Raw genomic sequence first — 19,739 nt, forward strand, 5'->3', positions numbered from 1 at the left:
ATACATATATTTATATATATTTATATATTCATATAAATTTTAAAGTTAGAAAATTAAAAAATACTTGAGGTATTTGTCTGAATTAGGATTAAAACACTGCTTATGTGTGTGCATGATAACAGCCAAGTAAAATTAAGATCTTTTTTGCTCATTCACCATGAGCAAGGCTTCAGTTTTCCTTCCCTACCTGGCTGAACCCTAAAAGGACACTGGCAAGTTTTCTGTATTGTCCTGCTACATAAGTAAGCTGGTTAAATCTACTTTCTATTTAGCCTGACTTTGCATAGTTTAATTCCTTTTTTTGGTAAGGAAGTGTCGATTACTAGTGCCTGATACTGTAACTGACTCATTAAAATTGGCATGGTGTTGTCTACTTATCTTGCACTTAATTTAGCTCTTCATCTTCCCATTAACTCCAAGCTTCAGGACAAGCTGGTGATGCTTCTGCAAGTTAGAGTGCAAATTTGCTATATGGTTGATACAGAATTCCTCAGTATTATCACATTCCACACACAGAAGAGCTATTAAATTACTTCATTCTTACAGATATCATGGGGGACAAAGATTAGATTGTTCACAGGCCCTTGTGAACACAGAAGTGCCACTGGCTTGACTCAGAACTTCAGAGTATTCCCCAACAGTTATATGGAAAGCGCTTTGAACACATCCCCAGTTACTCACTACTCAACTGATGTTGGCTGTGATTCAGAAAATATCTGCACTTAACAATGATACAAAGCTTGGGAGCTGCAGTGGTTGGTTATGTTGCTTGTTGAGAACTGGCCACTGAAAAGCATGAATAATTCACATTTATCAGCTGAGAATGTATTGATTTTTCTAGGCAATATTTTAATCTGTTCTTACAATCAGAAGCAAAATTAATGACTGTTCTATGAATGCCCTGCTGCAGTTAATGCTAGATTTTCTGCAACAGTCCTTCAAAGTTTCGAAAAAAGAATTACGCAGATTTGTATCTTGAAAGAGTCTTTGTTCTTCTGCCTTGGCTTCTTCCCTTGTTTTCTTTTTTTTATTGTTGTATTGAGAATAATTAATCTTTTAACTTTGTTCCTTACTCTGGCATAATTTTTTTAGTTATGGAAATTTAGAAAGGTTTTGGCACTTCGTATTTTTTGTGAACTTTCTGTATAACTGTATTCATCTACTACACCAGAAAATGAAATTTTAAAAATCACAACAAATGGTCAGTCTCATGAGTCTCTTACATTGTGTCTACAGTATTACAGAAGTTTGCCAGCAATGTAAGAAATAATTTAATTTTGTAATTTGGATATTTTGCAAATCTAAGTGAGTGTGTGATGCAACAGCTTCTTACTTGCAGTGTGCTCTGTAAGCTCTGTAGTGTCACTGTGAGCAAGTCCATATACAAAGCTCTGAAAGAAATATTGCAAGGAATACAGTCTGCCTTTACTGCCTTGCACCAAATTTTAAAGCTGTAATGAACCTTTCCTCACAATGTTTCCTTATCTTAGGAGGACAAGATCTCTTTCTGAGAGATTGTGTTTTTATTTACAATTCGCTTGGATTTTGTGCCCCTTATCTTGCAGGTGATTTTGAAGGGTGGAAAAGAACGTAGCACAGGAGCTACTGGAGTCAACTCAGATTCCTCTCGATCTCATGCCATCATCCAAATTCAAATTAAAGACACAGCCAACAGGGCATTTGGAAGGTGAGACCAGAAGCAGAAGTGCTCAGGGCTGATGTCAAGCCCAGGGACATCCAAGAGACAAAGAGGAGGTGTTGGTGCATGAGTGTGAGTTAAATTAGAGGATAGGGTTAAAATGGACTTTGAGAAATTCCACAGTCCTTTTTCTGTTTCCAAGGACAATGCTTTAAGCACATCTGTGAGAGCTTTGTCAATTGTTAGTACAAATTACCAGTGAAGGAGTTTGACAACCAAATCCATCCCCTCATCTTCAGTGTTTAATTTGGCTAAAGGCAGATGCCTGCAGTGGATGTACCCACATGTGAACTCATCACCTTTGAAGTTAGGAGAATGAAATTGTCACTTCTGGGATCCCTGCAGAGTGACCTAAATTAGGTCAGATGCATTTGCCCCTCAAAGCATTTCTGTCCTGTAATTGACTACAAAGGGAGTGTGGGATGATTAACCCAGGTGGAGGTGATTCCATTACAGATGTTTGCCTTTGGCCAGAAGAATGAGAGTACCTCACATAAACCTCCCTGATAATTTGAGTGTGTGACTCTGATGCTATCTGCAGCAGACAGAAAGAGCAGTTTACTTACTCTTGTGGCTTCCACTTTATGTATTCAAAAACTAGTTGTGTCTCTTCTCAGTCATCTTTTCTCCAGACTAAACAACCCCAAGAAATAGGTCTGAGGAAAAAAAAGTCTGTGTATCTACGTTACTGCTGAATGTCACAAAATCCTGCTGACACAACCTTCCATTAGCTACCACAGTCTTCTTTCCCAGGATCTAATTTTGAACACAGTGCAAAATTGGAGCGCCACAAACAGTGAAGAGAGGAAAAGACAGAACAGGCAGGCTTAGAAATAAAAGTGTAGAGGTTATGTGGGTGTGGCATCTGGACTGGGGGGGTTTTGTGTGTCTGAAAGGGAGGTGGAGCTGGAGTGAGGAAAGGGTGCCAAGATGTGCCTAAAAAAGAAGTCAGGGCTGTTGCAGAAAAAGAGGAAGGACAAAGACAAGGATACAGTGCAACAGTCAGTACAGCAGCTGGCAGCAGAGCTAGGGAATGTGAAAGGGAGTAATGGGCTTTTGTGGAAAAAACAGACAGGCATCACTGAAAGCTCAGTGTATTACTCACAACACTGGAAATTTCTGTTCCTATTGTCCCAAATTCCCATGTCACATGGCAGTTGTCTGATTTACCTGGAAGGAGAAATCAAGACACAATTTCCTTTAAGTGCGTACTTAGGAGACTACAAACACAGTGATTATCTCCAGAGGTGAATGTGTTGCACTTTATACAGCTTATCCATTAAACTGTGGAGCACTGTCATCACATGTAACTACACTTCCTAGTATTTAATGTTAAGATGCTCTGACACTGTTCCTGATGCTGTGCTTATTTTGGTGTCTCAGATGTTTCCAGTGGATGCTTCTTGTTGTTCAAAAGTAGTCATTTCTAATCACTCTTCTGATGCCATGTGTTGCAGCCTGCTGTTTTAATGAAGAAAAAACGAAGAGGGGGAAAAAAAGCCCCTAAGATAACTCCAACTTTGTTTTTTTCTAGGATATCATTCATTGACTTGGCTGGCAGTGAAAGGGCAGCTGATGCCAGAGACTCAGATCGACAAACAAAAATGGAAGGAGCAGAAATAAACCAAAGTCTTTTGGCAGTAAGATACTATCATGGCTGGGGAAGGTTTTGTATTTAATTACTAGCATGTGTTTTAGGATAAAAATGAACCACGGAGTAATGTATGTATGTATTCCATGGAGGGGAAAAAATAACCAAGGTACTAAGTGTGTTCAGTTTAATTTGTCTTATAAGTGAAAAACAATTTAAGAAAGAAGATATATTGGGATGAAAATTAAGTATTTTTAATCCATTCTTACAGCCAGACAGCTAAACATAGCATGGAGAATGTTAGGTGTAGTATAACAAGTGTCTCATATTTTATATAGAAGGTTTTGTCCCTTCTACTTCTAAAGAATGCTGGCTTGGAATTTGCCATATTTGTTTCACAAAAGCACATCTGTTCCTGCCAGTTATTTTCATCACTTGAGCTCAGGCTTCTCTTTCAAATCAGGCATAAAGGACTTAAGAGCATAAAAACTAGCAATTTATGTGTGGGGAGGAAGGAACAAGAAGAAATGTGCTCTTAAGGCAAACTGTCCTTTGTAAGTGCCCACAGTCGTGCAAAGAGGGACAATGGAGCAGAAAAATGCCATCTAAGATAAAGCAGAAGTGCCTGTAAGTGTAAATGGTGCAGCAGGCTTTGCACCTCCTTTGATGCAAACAAGCAAAGCTCAGTGGTGACCAGGGGCTGCTCTAAGCAAGGCTGAAGGTGATACAGGTTCCTGGGTATGAGCCAGCAGTGCAGAACTCAGTGCACACAACTGTACCTCTTAGTCTGCTGTAAATAGGAGGTGGCTCGCTCTGTTTTGGGAAATGTAAATGTTCTTTTGCACAGAGGTTTTTCCTGCACTGGAATATTAGTATTTGTGCTGGGAAGTAGCCTGTGAATTGAATGTGTTTCTGTACTTCATGCTTTCTTGAGTACTTGCTGGTGAATAACTGAGTGTCACAGGGAGCTGGGACCTGAATAGAAAGAAGTCTGATCTTAAAGGTCTTCTCCAGCCTAAACAATTCTGTGTTTCCTGAGAATCCTGAGTGTAAGCCCATGAAACTCTTTTAAAAGAAACTTTAAAATCAGAGTCTGTACATTTTTGGTATTGTGTGAAACTAAGAAAATACCTAGGCAGTCTACAAGTAGTGACTGAATCAACTATAAAAGGCATCTTTGACTAATTCTTCATAACCTGCAGCCTGTAGAACCTAGCTCTGGCCTCAATGATCATAACACTCTCTTCATGCCTTTAAACCCATGAGATTTGAAGTCTGCTGCTGGTTTGAATATTCATGTTGTTTTCAAGATCTTCAGACATTGCAGCTATGAGAGGCAGACAAAAAATTATAATAGTTTGATCTCTGACTTGTTACAGGTGCAGTTTTTAATAAAATGCTGTAAAAGTGGAAATAAGTGTAATTTTAAGTGGGAGTTTGTAGAATGTAGAAGGGCTGTAAATGCTTGATGGCAGTATCACCATGACAATACTGTAATCTGTTATCTCCAGAAGAAAGAAAATAAGAGATGTAGCTCAAAAAGCTCTGTCCTTTGGGTACACCTACCCTGCAAGCTGGGCTACACCCAGTCTGGCTTCAGACTAGTTAGACGTGGTACAGGCAGCAGCTCTGTGGTGCTCTGAGTGTGTTAAATGTGTGTGGTTACCCAGCTCCTTGGTTTGGTGTAGCCCACAGAGCCATCAGGCAGGGCACAAATTGACCTTGCAAGGGACAACACATAGCAGGAGTCAAAGGTGGCACAGGACATGGGTAGGTTTAGTTTGATGCAGTTCAGTTCCTTGCCAGTGCGTGACATTTACTTTTCCCTTCTGTTTTTTCTTCCTTTTGGTAGCTAAAGGAGTGCATTCGGGCATTGGATCAGGAACACACGCATACTCCTTTCCGGCAAAGCAAATTAACTCAGGTAAAATGAGCAGAAAGGCAAGAGGAGAGGTTTCCCTGATGAGGACAAAAATAAACAAGAAAATAGATAAATAAATAGATGGCATAGATCAGTAACTGCTTCCTCTCTTGAGTAAGAGAGGAAATGCATAGCTTCTGCAAATTTTAATTTTAAAGGTAATCACAGAATTAAAGCTAACTGCCAATTTCCTCCAGCCAATGCTGGGGACTGGCATGGGAAAAAAAGAAAAAACCCAAAAGCTAAAACCAAACAAAACCCCAAACACCACCTTTCAGACTCATACAGAGTTACCATCCATCTCTACCCAGTCTGAAACCAGTCTTGCATCTTCTGTTCAGTTACTGTCCTGGGAGGTTTCATCAATATTTCTTTACTCCAGCTGTAACATCTGCTTTATTCCTCAAACCATATTGGCACCCTTAAGGCATCTGGAACAAGGGCTTGTTCAGAGCCCTGATTAATACTTGTATTCATTTTAAACAGTAAACAAATAAAGGCAAGACAGACTGAGACAAGAGAACTACATTTAATTTAAAAAAAAGACTACCTCATGTTGAACTTCTTCCGTATATAATTGCTAATTTACAGGATGTGCAAGGGACATGAACTGCTAAGAACCCTTTTTTTTTTTTTTCCTTTGAACCCTAGGTGCTAAAGGACTCTTTCATTGGCAATTCCAAGACATGTATGATAGCCAATGTATCACCGAGCCACATAGCTACAGAGCACACCCTGAACACTCTGCGATATGCTGACAGGTAGGTGGTGAAACTCAGTCCTGCCCGGGTGAAAAACACAAAGTAAAAAGTAATGTGCTGTTTGCTGTAACATCTTATTTTGGTTGTATTGAAAATGTCATTTTAGGCAAGAAACAGAATCTTCACAATGCAAATAAAAACGTTACCCATTCCAACTCCTATATTTTGTCTTAAAATTTTTTGGGTCTTGTGAGTACTTTCTGGTGATTGCTTTCAGTGGTGAAAATATCACTGTGTGCCCTGTAACTGCAGGATTACTGACCTTAGCAATCAAAAGTTTTGGTTTAGTTTTGTATTGTGATATTACTTAGAATGTGTGCAACTCCTTCACCCTCCCTCCTACAGAGCAGGAGGTAAATTACAGGCTATGCAATACTGGTGTTAGAAGGATAAGAAATAACTTAAGGGGCAAGAAGAGCAAAGGGAACAGCTGAAGGTCAGGGTGGTAGGGGAAAGGGTGATACCAGTTAATCAGCTCTTCATAGTTGCACTGTGAGTCTGATCCAGGAGCAGTGCAGCCCTGTGCACATCACCTGAGCTAAGGAACCCCACTGCAACTACTCCAAAACTCCTACTTTGTGCCTTGTGGGACTCTGTGATGTGCTGTGGAGAGTACCAGCTTGTTCTGCTGCATTATAATGTGTGGAAATGCCACCCCCTTGCACTGAAACTGAGGCCATTTCCACTCACTTGGCCTGTTATGGACTGCTCAAGGAAGCACTTAAAAAGACTGCTATAGATTTTTCCAGAAGTCCAGGCATTTTGGCAGAAGGATACCTGTGAAGATCACTAACAGAAAACAAACCATGATGTCAAATTCAATATTAACTCTTAGTATGTGAAAGCATTGATTTTTTCTGAAGATGCTGTTATTTATCTGAAAGCATGACATCTTCTAAGTCCAGCCTCTTTTTTACAGGGTCAAAGAGCTGAAGAAAGGGATTAAATGTTCTACCCCTGTCACAAGCAGGCGTCGCAGAGCTGGAAATATATCTCCAAAACGTGTCCAAAGCACTCTCTGTTTGCCACCTGGAGAAAAGAGCTCTCCGAAGAAAGTGAAGCTAGGCCTACAGCATCCCTCAGGTGCTACAAAACCAAAGGCATATCGTGCAGCACTCCAGCCACCCGGTGTCCCTCTTACCTCTACCCCCAAGGGAATGGGCAAAGGACATGCCCACAAAGGAAATACCAGCTCTCCCTGCTTCCACCACACCACCCCCGTTAAGGGAGTTCTACGGATAACACAGCCCCTGAAGAAGAAAAATGATGATCTATCCCCCCACTCTGAAAAGAGCCCATCAGTGAAGGATTTCATTACCACAGCAGAAACAAAAGAGAGTGGCCAGCAAGACAAGAATTTGCAAAACAGAACACCTGTCCAGTGCCTAAAAGTCCAGACAGTGCAACCTGTTCAGAAACAGCTTGTTCCTAGAGATGATAATTTCTTTGAAGATGAAAATCTGCCCTCTGACAGCAGACAGGAATGGGGAAATACTTTTGCTAAACAGTCTGTTGAACTCTGGTCACATCTGCCTCCATTTCAGAAGGAAAGGGAAGAGCATTTACGTCTTTATCACCAGCAGTTTCAGCAGCCCCCTATTCTACAGCAAAAATTGAACTGTCAACCCCTTGAGAGGTTTTTAGTGCAGTACCAGCCTGAGGAGATTCAAGTGAAGCAGGAGCTGAGCCTTACTCCAATTGAAGTGCAGAGCAAAGAGGGGATGCAGCTGGAAGATCTGGATGACAGTGATTTCAGTGAAGATTCTTTCTCACCTGTCTGTACTCAAAAGAGCATGAAAAGAAGAAACACCAACAAATGCAGTCAATATTCATTTTTCCTTCATGAAAGAGAACAAGGAACCGAAGAAGAGCAAAAAGGCCAAAAGCGACAGGATTTATTTTTAAAATATGCAATACCCATGCAAGATCATGAACTAGATGACAGCTGGGATTGTAGTGAGGGCAGCCCAGAGGCAGAGGAATCCATTAAAAATGCAGGCTGCAGCAATATTACTGCAGACTGGAGCTATGACTTAGCTGTTGAATCCTCTCCAAGCAATACTGCAGAAAAACCTTACTGCCTGCAGGAAGAACCTGCTTGCAGCTGGAGAAATGGCAAAGATTTCCTAGCTGATCACAAAGAGTACAAGTCCAAACACAGACGTCTTGTTTACTCCAATGAAGCCACCTTAACTCCTGAAAAGGATGCTTCAAACCCATATGTATCTCTTGTATTGAAATCAGAAACTCCAGAATGCAAAGAGATTGATCTCCAGCACGAGGAGAAGGAAGAATCCACTTTGGACAAGCAGCCTGCTCTTGCAGGAGGTGTAAAATGGAAAGCTCGAAAAAATGGAGTTAGCCACTGTGTATCTTCCAGTTGTTCCTCAGAATTCCCTTCCGAGCTCATGGCCCCTCTCAGGGTGTCCCTTCTTGATGGTGAGGACAGAACTGAAACAGAGAAAGTGTCTTCCAACCAAGAGAAGCCCCCCTGCGAGAAGCAGGTGCCAGACAGTGACACCCAGAGCAGGTTTGAGGACGAGGGCTGGCAGTGCACCAGGAGCAGAGCTCTGACCGACAGCATGCTGGAGCTGGGGGAGCAGACCCGCCACGGGGGAAGGCACTGCGCCCTGCTGGGCTCCTCTCAAGCTGGGCACAATTGGCTCCCACCCACCTGCGGCCGTGTGAAGCCGTGCTGCTGCCGCCTGGGATCGGATTCATCCAAGCAGGGAGTCCGGCGCAGTTTGTTTGTTGGACATGACCCGACAGAAACATCCGCAGCTGGATCTGCAGGCCCCAGGGCAGAGAGAGAGGGCGGGGGACTTTGCAGTGACTCCCCCTGCAAAGAACGCGCAGGTGGCAGATGGTGTGGTGCTGAAGTTAATCAGCATAACAATGCTGGTAATTCAGGAAAGTCTAACTCAAGTCGAGGGCCGGGTCCTGAGCGCATGGCTGAGGAAACAAATTCGGAAATACCTGAAAAGAGCTATGCAGCCCAGTCCCCCTCTCAGGAGAGCAGCCTGCTGCTGCAGCCCAAGCCAGGATTGAGGAATGAGGACCTCAGCTATTCTGAAGACCCTGCCAAGTCATCATTTGGCAATGAGGAAACAGGATTGCTAAAAACCAAGTTAATCCAGAGTATTTTTACACAAGAGACTTTTGCTGCAGATGCAGGATTTGCAACCAAAGATAATGAGCCAATAGCAAATGCAAAGAGCCCCTCACACATGTCCAGCAGCAGCTCTCCAAGTGCTGTGTTAGAGATGGGGAAATGGCAGAGGGAAGCCCTAGAAAAGGCACAGTAAGTCTTGCTCATGAAGTCTGTAGAGAAGCTTAGAAATTCTGGAGATGTGATACATTTACCTTTATTTGTATGTCAAACAAATATGTACTTCAAAAACCAATGGTTAATAATTCTATTAAAATTATTTTATAAGATTAATCATAATTTATAGTAATTATAAATATATGGTTGCTTGTTTAGTGATATTTTAAAATCTCACAGGAAGCTCTATCAGAGCTTCTAGAATAATACTAGGGGAATAAATATTATAATACAAACTGCAGTTCTCAGTAATTAATTGGCTTCCTATAAGCTGTAAAGCACCTAAAATATATCAAAACCTCCCATGAAGAGTCAGGTCATAGGTCCATCAATGACAAGAAAAGCTCCTAGAGCAGCTGGGCAGTCACTGAAGATGTAGGTATAAAGCTTCTGAGTAATCTGAGCTGCCACTGTCAGCTCCCAGGGGACTGAACTGCATTCACTTGACTGAAAATACATTGTTGATCAGTGAAACCTGCTCAGAGGAATCAGCGGCAGCACTGCATTCCTCCTCAGCCTGTTTCTCACTGAAATTCCTTACAGACTCACGGTTGTAAGCCGTTTCAGCAATTAGTTAGACGATTGTTGTGCTCCTTGATTCTCCTACAGTGAAAAGCAGTTGTGTGCTGCCTGTGCTAACAAAGGGCTGTGGTCACTCCTTTGTGAGCAGCTCTCAGTCACCCAGGTCATTCTGAACCCCAAACCCATGCAGTCCACTGCACTTCAAGAAGTGTACCTTTCCTGAGTGCCAGGGACACAGGACAGCAAGGCTTCCTCTGGGGTATTCCTCTTTCTTGAAGGTTTATTGAGGCCAGCTGTGATTATAAGCAGCGATTATGTTACAGGCTGTGTAACCAGTGTGTGTTTTTTGTTAACCAGGCAGGCTGTAATTCGTGCCCATCGGCAGCAGCTGAATGAAATGGCTTGCTTGTGCTTCAAGGAGGAGTGCTTGATAAATCAGATGTCAGCAATGGTAAGTGTTTCAGATGGTGGTTTTGGTTGAACCTGCATAAATTAATCTTAGAGATTATTGACTTGAATTGGTGATGTGGTGTTTCTTGTCAGTTCAACTTCTTGTTCTCCAAGGCCTGTCTGAGTCCTGGGAGAGGCCTCTCAATTTCAGTGCCTGTTGTGTTTTTGCCAGTCTCCACTCTGACATGTCCTTGGGGAGCAGGAGACAAACAGGCCAGCCCTGAAGCCCTTGTCTCTGATAAGAGAACGTTCACTTATCTCACATCATGGGGCAGACTGTACTAGACAGGCTGTCTGTCCCTCTGATGTTTTAGTTCTTGCAGGCTGGGACAAGTAAGGCAATACCACAGAACGAGCACACCCCTAGAGCAGGACACTGGTGGCATTTGGCTCTTCCTTCTGGGAGCCTCTTTGCCTACCACACTGCAGGTGTGCCAACAACCCTGGCCCCGCTCACTCCAGTGCTCTGATCACTGTGGCTTGTGCCCCACACGCTCTTGGCTTTGGTGACTCAAGTGTTTCTTGGCTTGTCTTTGCCTCAGGTGACAGTGGTGTACCCTAGACCTAAAAACTGACACCTCCATGGCCCCACTGCTAGCCAGGCAATCCCAGTTCTCTGTTTCTCCTGCATCCCAACAGATGCATGTCACAGCTGTGTGAAAATCCAGACTACGAACATTTTCCAGTGAGAACTCCTGCCTTCCCAGTTCCCTCACCTTCTCAGTAAAGCCAAGCTTCATTATTGCATTGCATTATCAAACCATTTCAATTTCTATCACAGTTCAGGTCTGAAGTACAGGGACACTTTCCTCAGGGACTTCGGAGTGGGGCCACCATGTGGCTTACTCACTGGGATTTCAAGCTGCACATATTACAGTTCACAAAGCAGCACAGGAGACATAAACTGTATTAGTTTTGTGGCAGACAATGCAGTGAAACAAAGCTATCAAAGAAGATGAAAATCAGACAAGATGAAAATCTTCTTAATTTTTTTTTTAATCTTTTGAGATTGTTCCTCATAAGTCTGTTGGTCACTGGACACCAGTTCTCCCCCCCCCATTTATTTGCCTCTTGCAGCAAGCAGTTATTTTCTGGCCAGCAGAATTCTGACAAGCTTGCCAGGCCTCCCAGCAGTGTGTGAATAACATACCCTGTAGTTTTATTTCACAGCATGACCTTTTTGGGTTATGAAATGTGCTTGAGCTTCATGCATCAGCTTCTCTCCTTCCATTTTCAGATGGTTTCAACTTCTCCAGCCATGAAATTTTGGCCGCAGGAGACTCTCCTGCCAAGACCAGCCACACACTAAACAAAGCAATACTAAAAGTGCTTAAGAAAAATATGCCACAGCAGCTGGGCTAGTCTTCATCACTGTCCTGATTTCCCCACAGGACAGAGATACAGTGCAGGAGATACAGCTGGAGCACTGCCAAATAAGCTTTTGCATGATTGATTTTCATGCACAGCAGCTGAATTCCCCAGTCCCGGGGATGCTGACACCTCCCAGCTTCTCAGGCACAGACCTGTGAACAAAGGCACCAAACTGCTCTCAGTTGGAGAGCAGAGCACGTCCAAGTGTTCCCTTATTAATACAAACCCTACTTAAAAATGGATTAAAACTCCATACCACTTTTAATCACAGTTCCATACTGTTTTTTATCCATGTGACTATGGAAGGTAGATCGCCCCTGGGCTGAGGCTGGGCATAGTGCTGGTATTACTCATGGCACCTGCAGCCATGGCCCCATGACCTGATGGGAAATAAATCTCTGCATCTCTCAAGATTGGGCTATTATTTCTGATCCATAGTGGCCCAACTCACTATTTATTTTCATAATTGATAAATTCAACACTAGAGGTGTCAGGAACAGAGTTCAGTACATGGTAAAGCTGGGTGACCAGTCCCTATACCAAACCTTTGAAAAGCTAACCAGTGTAGAAGAGTGACAACAGCTGCTTTATATATTTTTATTTTTAAACCACTATATGAGCTGTAATTTCACTCACAGATAAAACTACCAGAGTCAATGAACTTTGGTATTTAGAGGCACTGACCTTTGTCTGTGAGGGCTGTGACTTTAACAAGGAAATGCTGATTTAATCTACTAGACTGCAAAATGCCTTTATGTTCTGCTACAGTGTAAAAAATATGCTGATTTTCTCCAACCTGCTGATACTGTTCCCTAAGCTTTCCTTGTGCCTTCCTCACCAGGATTTTCAGAATTTCATGACCATGCTGGATGAAATCTTGGTGCTGAAGTCAAAGTGTGTCCAAACGATGCGAGCCCAGCTTCAGCTCTGTTTAGCCTCCCCTGGCACTGACACATCACTGCAAACACCTCCACCTGTTTAGACCTTCTTTGCTTCCACATGCACTGGAGCAGCTATGGAAAACACCAGCCAGCACTTTGCTACACTTGGTGCTGCCGAGTGTGGGTGGTAGGGGATAGCTTTTGGTTTGATGTTTGTGATTAGTGTGCATTTTATATAAGGATGGAGAGAATTCTGAGTAAATAAGAATGACTAATTGGCACCATAAGCTTTGTGTTTCATTAATACCAGTAAACCACATTCTGAACAGTAACAATTCAGCAGCTTTTAAAAATCTCACCAAGCTGCAGGCAAATCGTGTTCATGTATCATAGCAGCTTCTCACATGTTAGAGGCAATTTTGTGTTGCCAAGTAAGGGAAACAACTTTGAAGCCAGATACAGGTCTGAACAGAAATGCTTAAAAGCTACCCAGAAGAGTGTTTGCAAACAGAAGCCAGGAAAGAGAGAGGAGCCAAGGGTTGTTACACTAACATGACTGGACCTTAAGTAACTGGAAGTCAAGGCAGGGCATGAAATGCTGTCAATTTCAGAAGGTAGCCTATTGTTGAATTAGTGCTTGGGATCAACCCACCAGACCTGAAGGAGGTGGCTCTAAGTTATGGGTAAGGAGTGGTTTAGCAGGAATTTTGTACCAAAGATTGATCTGGTGTGTTAATAAGCATGTGGGTTTCATGCTGCTGCCCATGAGGAAGAGACCAGCAGCTGCACCTACTGCACACCACTTCTGATGCCCGCACTGTGTGGAGCTGAACGGATTTCTCACGTGAAAAGGGGGTCTGTTTGGAGGCACTGGGCATCCAGAAGCTGCTGATAGCACTGTTATGTGAAACTGGTATTTGAATGAAGAGCTATGGAGCCATCAGCTTTAGCCCTGCAGAAGCCCTGGTGCTGCATGCATTGCATCTGAACCACAAAGCCAGTCCACTTGCTGAAGGCACAAGTAACCTTGAGACATGCTCTCTGACAATGTGCTGTGTGAACGCTCCCACTCCAAAATGAGGGCTGTCACAGCACATTCATCCACGTCTCCTCAGTAATGCCCGTGGTAGCTCATTCAAAGCCTGCTCAGTAGCCAGAAATGCCAAGGGTAATGGAACACTGCTGTCTGACCAGCTGTGGGTTTTGCTGCCTGCCTGCACAGCCTCCTTGAGGAGCCCAGGCTGGGCTGAGCAGCAGGACAGTAATCACAGTGACACTCTGGGATGCATATTTGGTGCAAATACTCCCAGGAATGTCACCCAGAATAGGCCTGGGGAACAGAAGCAAATCCCACATCACTGCCCTGAGTGTTGGGCTGATTTTAGCTCTGTTTAGTTTCCGTCTTGCAACCAAGACTGGATTTCTCTGTGGAGTTCCTCTGGGGTCTAAGGTTATGGCTCTCAAAACAGTTCCTGTGTCCTGATTACAGGCAGCAAGCAGCATGTCACACCTGAACCTGGGTCTCACAGCCACTGTTCAGAAGCCTCCCTCACTCACCCAGAGAAATGAGGCATCCAGGAGCAGACTCTTGATATTTCTGCATGGCACAGAGCAGTGGTGTCCGATAGCCACTGGAGAGCTGTAAAGCAGTGGGGGGGTATCAGCAGTCTGCTAAAACCACAGAGGGAAGAGCAAGTGTTTAAAGCCAGCAACCCCCTCCACTTGCTGGGGCCAGGGAGAGCTTTCCCATGACTAAGGTGAGGGGAATACAAGGCAGCTGGGTAGTCCTTGTCCCTTCTGATAGCATCGATTGGATGTAGGACTTAGTTTCCCCAGCATGTTCTCAGCAAGCATGCAGCAAACACTGCTGTCAGGGAGCAGTTGAGGAGTTTTGCAAGTCTGTTTGGAACCAAGGGAAAGGTCAGACTGTAGGATGTGTGCACAGGTCACAGGAAAATGTGATGCCCAGTCAGAAACTGTAAGGGAGGAAAATTTTCCCTCCACATACTCTGACATTTGGGAGATGAGTATTGGTTGATTGCACTTTCAGGTTTTTAAAAAGCAGCTCAGCCAAGTATGTTCACAGGCATTTCGAGTGTCTTACACAAGCTGAACATTCCTAAGCAACACACAAGAATCAGTGCCATGTCCTAACATCTGCAGGGGCAGTTGTGACAAGACAGATGAGTGACCAAAAATTTCTGTGAGCAGAGGAGATGTGAGTTAAGTCAGCTGCCAGATTTGACCCACCTGTGAATCCCATCTGATCTATTGTGAAAAAAGCAAGTCTGTCTGGTAGATCTGAGCCCCAGCACCAATTCCCAGAGCAGGAACTGTTTGCTCCCTTGAGGATCAGCCAGGGACAGAGAGAAACAACAAATAATCAAAACAACACCACGCAGTTTTCCGAGGTCTGATACAATCTTTTTTTTTTAAACAGGTTACCCAGCCAATCCACATGACTATACCATCTTAAATGTAACATTTTATTATGTCTGTTCTCCAAATTTTATTTTCTCCACTGAAGGTGAGACTTGACTAAAATAAAAAAAATAAGGCACCTGGCTGTGAAAACCAGCCCATCCTTGGCAATAACATGGACATGCTTGAAGTGCTGCACTCCATGAAGATACCAACAATGGGTTCCTCACATGCAACAGAAACTATCAAGCTGTTGTCAGAAATAGTAATATTTTTCTCTCCCCTTTGAGGGTTATTACCTAGTTGCTGATTTAATTCCTCTGTGAAAATGTGCTAAATGAACATTTTAAGTGTCATCCCCTTCCTACTGTTTGGTAGGAACAACTGCTACAAAGGCTTTCATTTCAACTTGAGGAATACGTGTGAAAGTGTCATAAAAGCAATCTAAGAGATTTAGAGAGCTTGGCCATGTACAATCAAATAAACACAGAACTAAAATGGATTCACTTTTGTATTTGGATGCAACAATGACTATTAATACTTAATAGTAGAGGCTTGATACTTTATTTCAATAGTTAACACAATTAAAAATAAAATCTATTTACTACAGAACTCTGGTAAAAATCATTTTAGGTGACCATGACCAAAATGCCCATTTGATTGACTGCAAAAGATTAAGTGGGGCTTGAAATCAGTACAAGCTCCCCTTCTCACAGGGCCTGTTGGAGTGTTTCAGAAGCCTGGAGCCAGGGCCAGAACGACCCTCCCTGGCCTGGAGAGCAGCCACAGAAAGCTCTTGACACGGGCTCTGTGCTCCAGCAGATCTGGGACAGGAGCCACGAGACCGGGCAAGAAAAGCCCTGGAGCACGGGGGCAGCTGCCACTCCCAGTGGCCGACTGCAGGATCGAGAGCCCTCGGCTGCCGTGGGGGTGAGGGATGGCTCTGCAGCACCAGAGCCATTTCCAGGTTGCTGCTATCCAGAACCAGGAGGAGACAGGCAGCTCAGAGATGCTTTGGCTGAAAGCACAACCGCCAGTTTACGCTCTACCTCGACACTTCTCACCAGCATTGCCACCCAGGCACACAGACCTCAGACAGAAGCTCTGACAAAGGTACAGCAGGGACATAAATCAATGGGACCTGAGAGCCTAAGGAAAATTTCCAAGGTCACAAGTGTGACCAATGGTGCAGCCAGTCCTGTCACCAGCCAGCAGCAGAGCAGAGCCCAGCCTTGCTCAAGGCTCAAGCCAGCAGCAGGACCGCCTCACTCCCCCAATGAACTGTGCCTGCACAGAACAGTACCAGATTAACAAAGGCTGCACAGCACCCTGAACACTGAACTCTCTTCACATTGTGTCTCTTGTTACACACTAATTCCACAATGCCTCACCTCTGAGCCACCCCCCTAGTCCCCGCACCCTGTGGTCTTCTCTGACATGCCACCCCAGGAATACACTTCATCCCTTCAGCCACCCAGGGATTTAACTCCAGAAATGTCACTGCCAAACCAAGAGCAGTGGCACCAGGGGAGACCCGGGTGAACATGGTGGGCATGGCTCCCTGGTATAAGACCATGCAACTTCCAGGTGCCACTTCCCATCTTTACCTCCCTACTCTCACCCTCACAAGAGTTCCAAAAGCAGAGTGGTTAGTCTATGGGGTTAAGAGCCAGACCTTGCAGGGGAACTGTGAAAAAACAACGCACACTAATACAATCAGAGAATATTTTATTCAGAGGTTCAGTCTAAATAGTTGTTTCTTTGCTGGCAAAGACTTCTTGCCCCTTCAGGACTGTCTGGTACCAGACAGGGACTCACTGGGGTAGCAATTCTGAGAAAACCAGAACAAAACACACAAGTGAATGCTCACAGCAGTGATGGTAAAGCAGTTTGAATTTTGTTTTCAAGGTTTTCCAATTAATCAGGAACCCCATTTCCTCACTTCATGTCACATTTCTCACTGGGGAAGGAAGAAAAGCTGGGCAGCACCTGCACTCACAGGCAGCAACTGCTGCCCCATCAGCTGCTGAATGTCCTTCTTAAACAAGCTTTAATTCAGCTCCACCAGTAGAAACTGGTGAAGTTCAACACCATGGAGTAGGTGCAAGGCAACCTGCCCTGCTCCTCCTCATCATCTCCACCTCTCCTAGGTACTTGCCAGCAGATTCCTCCCCTGCATCATTTTAAGTAAAGACACGTAATTAACACAGTTGGGTACCCCAAAAAGAATTCCAGGAGTGCACACTGGGCCCAAATTACATGTTTTGGTCATAGAAAGTTAACAACACAGTGGAGACAAATGCCATCTCCTTCAAAGTCCTGATGAGCTGAAACCTCCTACTGAAAAACCTACTCTGATGCAATTAGCTGAGCTCTTTTCCCCTCCAGAAGTTCAACACTGCAGCTCTGGGCTCTAATGTGAGTTCAGATCCCTAGGCTGGGGTTCTGCCACAGAACAAAAGTAAGCTGCAGACAAGCGCAGCACCTTCCACTACTGCAGCTGCAGCCCAGAGACCTCTGGTTGTTCTGCCCAACAGTGTTCACATGTGCCCACAGGAGCTGGTGGCACCTGGGCAGGCAGGATCCAGCCAGTTCCTTGTCTGCTGAAGCCAAAGAACATGAGAGATGGGAACCATGACACTGGGAGTTATATCTGAGGGTTTTATTAGTTGTTCTTCTGCAGAATCAAAATATTTAGCAAATTAGAGATTCCTCCAGACTGTTGATATTTCATGTATTTAGAACTCGATCAATGTATAATGTAATACTTTGAACTATCAAAAACAACTCCAAACCTGATTTGTAGTACTAGATGTTATTATTATGTAATTCTATAGCAGTGTGAAAAATGGAACTAATGCAGTGAGTATATTTGTTTTAAAGAAAGTGCTTGAAAGAAACCTCCTGCATCACACTGTGTACTATTTAGAACAAAAAGATAACTGACATTCTAGCAGGGCATTGTCTTAAATATCCTACAAGCCTGGGGGATTAAGAATACTAAGCCCCAGCTCTCTGCCTTCAGGTTCAAGAACGAACACAAGTTGTAGATCCAGGTTGAGTTCACAGCTTACCTGCTTCAAGCGAGCTTACACACCACTCAGTATTGGACACTCGTGTCTGGCAGAAGTGTTGGATGCATGGGTAAAAAACAAAAACCAAGAGGACAAAACAAGATTCTCTCTTTATGCATAGTGACAGTTTCTGAACCAGTGTTTTACTAAGTTACAGACTAACTTTCAACCAAAAAATAAAACTCCATTGCACTAAAGGTCAAATTTAACCAGGTAATCTGGACTGTGACACAGTCAAGTAATTCAGTACAAGCAGACAAGACACCATGAAAGCAGCTTCAAAGAACCAAAGCATCCTCGTTTCAGAACCAACTTAATATTCTTCTGTCCAACTCCAGTGCAACAATGAGGGGGGAACCATTCCATCTCTACCTATGTACAATTCCAGTAGAGGCTGGGCAGTCTGAACTCTCCATGGCCAAGCTGGAAAAAGGAAACTTAGGAAAGGACACTTTAAAATTTAATTTAAGAATGAAAGTTGACCCTCAGTGGAAAGAGAAATGCTGGAGTGATGTATGTGGGCGGGCTTGCTCAGTCTCTCTCCCTTGTATGCAAAAAGCTGGACTCCTTCCCGCTGAGAGCAAGTCACACTGGATGTGAAGGTGGCAGGGCTGGTCCTGCTCCGTTGCACGCCAAGAATCCGGGAATGTATCTTCAGCTGGCTCCTGCACGGGCCATTAGATCTTCCAAAGCGTTGTGTTGGTCATTGTTATGTAATAATAAGACCTCCTTAATGTCTTTTAGTTCAAAGCCCATTTCTTTAAATTGACTCATTAGTTGGAGAAGTTCTGTGATCTGAAAGACAGACAGCCTGTTATTTGCAAGAGAAAAGTGGATGGACCAGTGCTTGGTGAAGGTTTAGCACAGAGCCTGTCTTCAGCACCTGAACGTGCCATGGTTGTGGATTTCTCCTCCCCAAGCAAAGCCCGTTCCAGCTCTGTTGGGAGAAAGTCTGCTCGCACCAGAGCCACCAGAACTCTGGGCACAGCAGCCCACAGGGCCTCACCTTCAGTCCCCTCTGTTTGCCATCCTTCATTTCAAAAACATTTCAACCAGGGCATCAAAGCCCAGTCTGTGGGGGTATCTCTCACACAGAAGGATATTTATCAGCCTGGCCCAATGTGGCTCTCAAAAATGCTGATTAATGGCACCCAGCTGCCCCATCCAGCAGCTCCTGCTGCACCTGATTTTCTTTTAAAGTTTTTTAAAGTTATTTGGGAACATTGGGAACAGCGCAGTAGCCCTTGCTATCAACCGGCCTCTCAGACCTAGGGCAAACTTGGGGGGATTAGCACAAACCCCACTGTGTGCATACAATATTTCCAACATCAACTGTGAATCCTCCCTGAGCTTTGAAAAAATAAAGTGGCAAGAAGTGAGTCAGCTGATCACTTTTATGAACCCTCTGCCATTTACAGTGTGTCTGCTCCACTCCAGGGGAAAGAAAAATCCCAAACAAGCAAGCAGGTTGAAAATGGGCAATCAGGAGATTAGCCATTTCCAATTTTGGGGCTGAGCCAGTTGCAAATGTGTTTCTCAAACTCAGTTACTTTCCATCCTCACACTGCTACTGCTCTGTTTACAAGATTATCACTTGTCCAAGAAAAGCAGGAAGGCATATCTATGTTTGAGGGGGTTGGGTTGCACCTCTAAAGATTCATGCAATAACCTGGCACACAACAGGCTGGCAGACTTAGTAAGATCCTCCTGTCCTCTGCCCTGG

The 19,739-nt window shown here is 44.0% G+C and overlaps 2 protein-coding genes across 6 annotated transcripts in view; one reads left to right on the plus strand and one right to left on the minus strand.

Annotated features, from left to right (window-relative positions):
• Positions 1-15,554, plus strand: part of KIF24 (kinesin family member 24) — a 27,669-nt gene extending 12,115 nt beyond the window's left edge. For 3 of the 4 annotated variants that reach the window (XM_017746606.1, XM_017746607.1, XM_008643009.2), the window contains 7 exons: positions 1,566-1,687; positions 3,234-3,339; positions 5,143-5,214; positions 5,863-5,972; positions 6,892-9,273; positions 10,177-10,270; positions 12,482-15,554. In XM_017746606.1, coding sequence (XP_017602095.1) covers positions 1,566-1,687; positions 3,234-3,339; positions 5,143-5,214; positions 5,863-5,972; positions 6,892-9,273; positions 10,177-10,270; positions 12,482-12,622 — 3,027 coding nt within the window. In that variant the 3' untranslated portion in view covers positions 12,623-15,554. The remainder of the gene's footprint in view (positions 1-1,565; positions 1,688-3,233; positions 3,340-5,142; positions 5,215-5,862; positions 5,973-6,891; positions 9,274-10,176; positions 10,271-12,481) is intronic. The other variant, XM_017746609.1, reaches the window with a different exon arrangement.
• A 1,099-nt stretch (positions 15,555-16,653) lies between these two features.
• The window catches only part of UBAP1 (ubiquitin associated protein 1), a 33,656-nt gene continuing 30,570 nt past the window's right edge, over positions 16,654-19,739 (minus strand). For both annotated transcript variants that reach the window (XM_017746611.1, XM_017746610.1), the window contains exon 8: positions 16,654-18,811. In XM_017746611.1, the coding sequence (XP_017602100.1) occupies positions 18,671-18,811 (141 nt within the window). In that variant the 3' untranslated portion in view covers positions 16,654-18,670. The remainder of the gene's footprint in view (positions 18,812-19,739) is intronic.

The sequence above is a fragment of the Corvus brachyrhynchos genome, unplaced genomic scaffold (assembly GCF_000691975.1).
Source record: "Corvus brachyrhynchos isolate BGI_N302 unplaced genomic scaffold, ASM69197v1 scaffold139, whole genome shotgun sequence".
Classification (NCBI taxonomy): Eukaryota; Metazoa; Chordata; class Aves; order Passeriformes; family Corvidae; genus Corvus; species Corvus brachyrhynchos.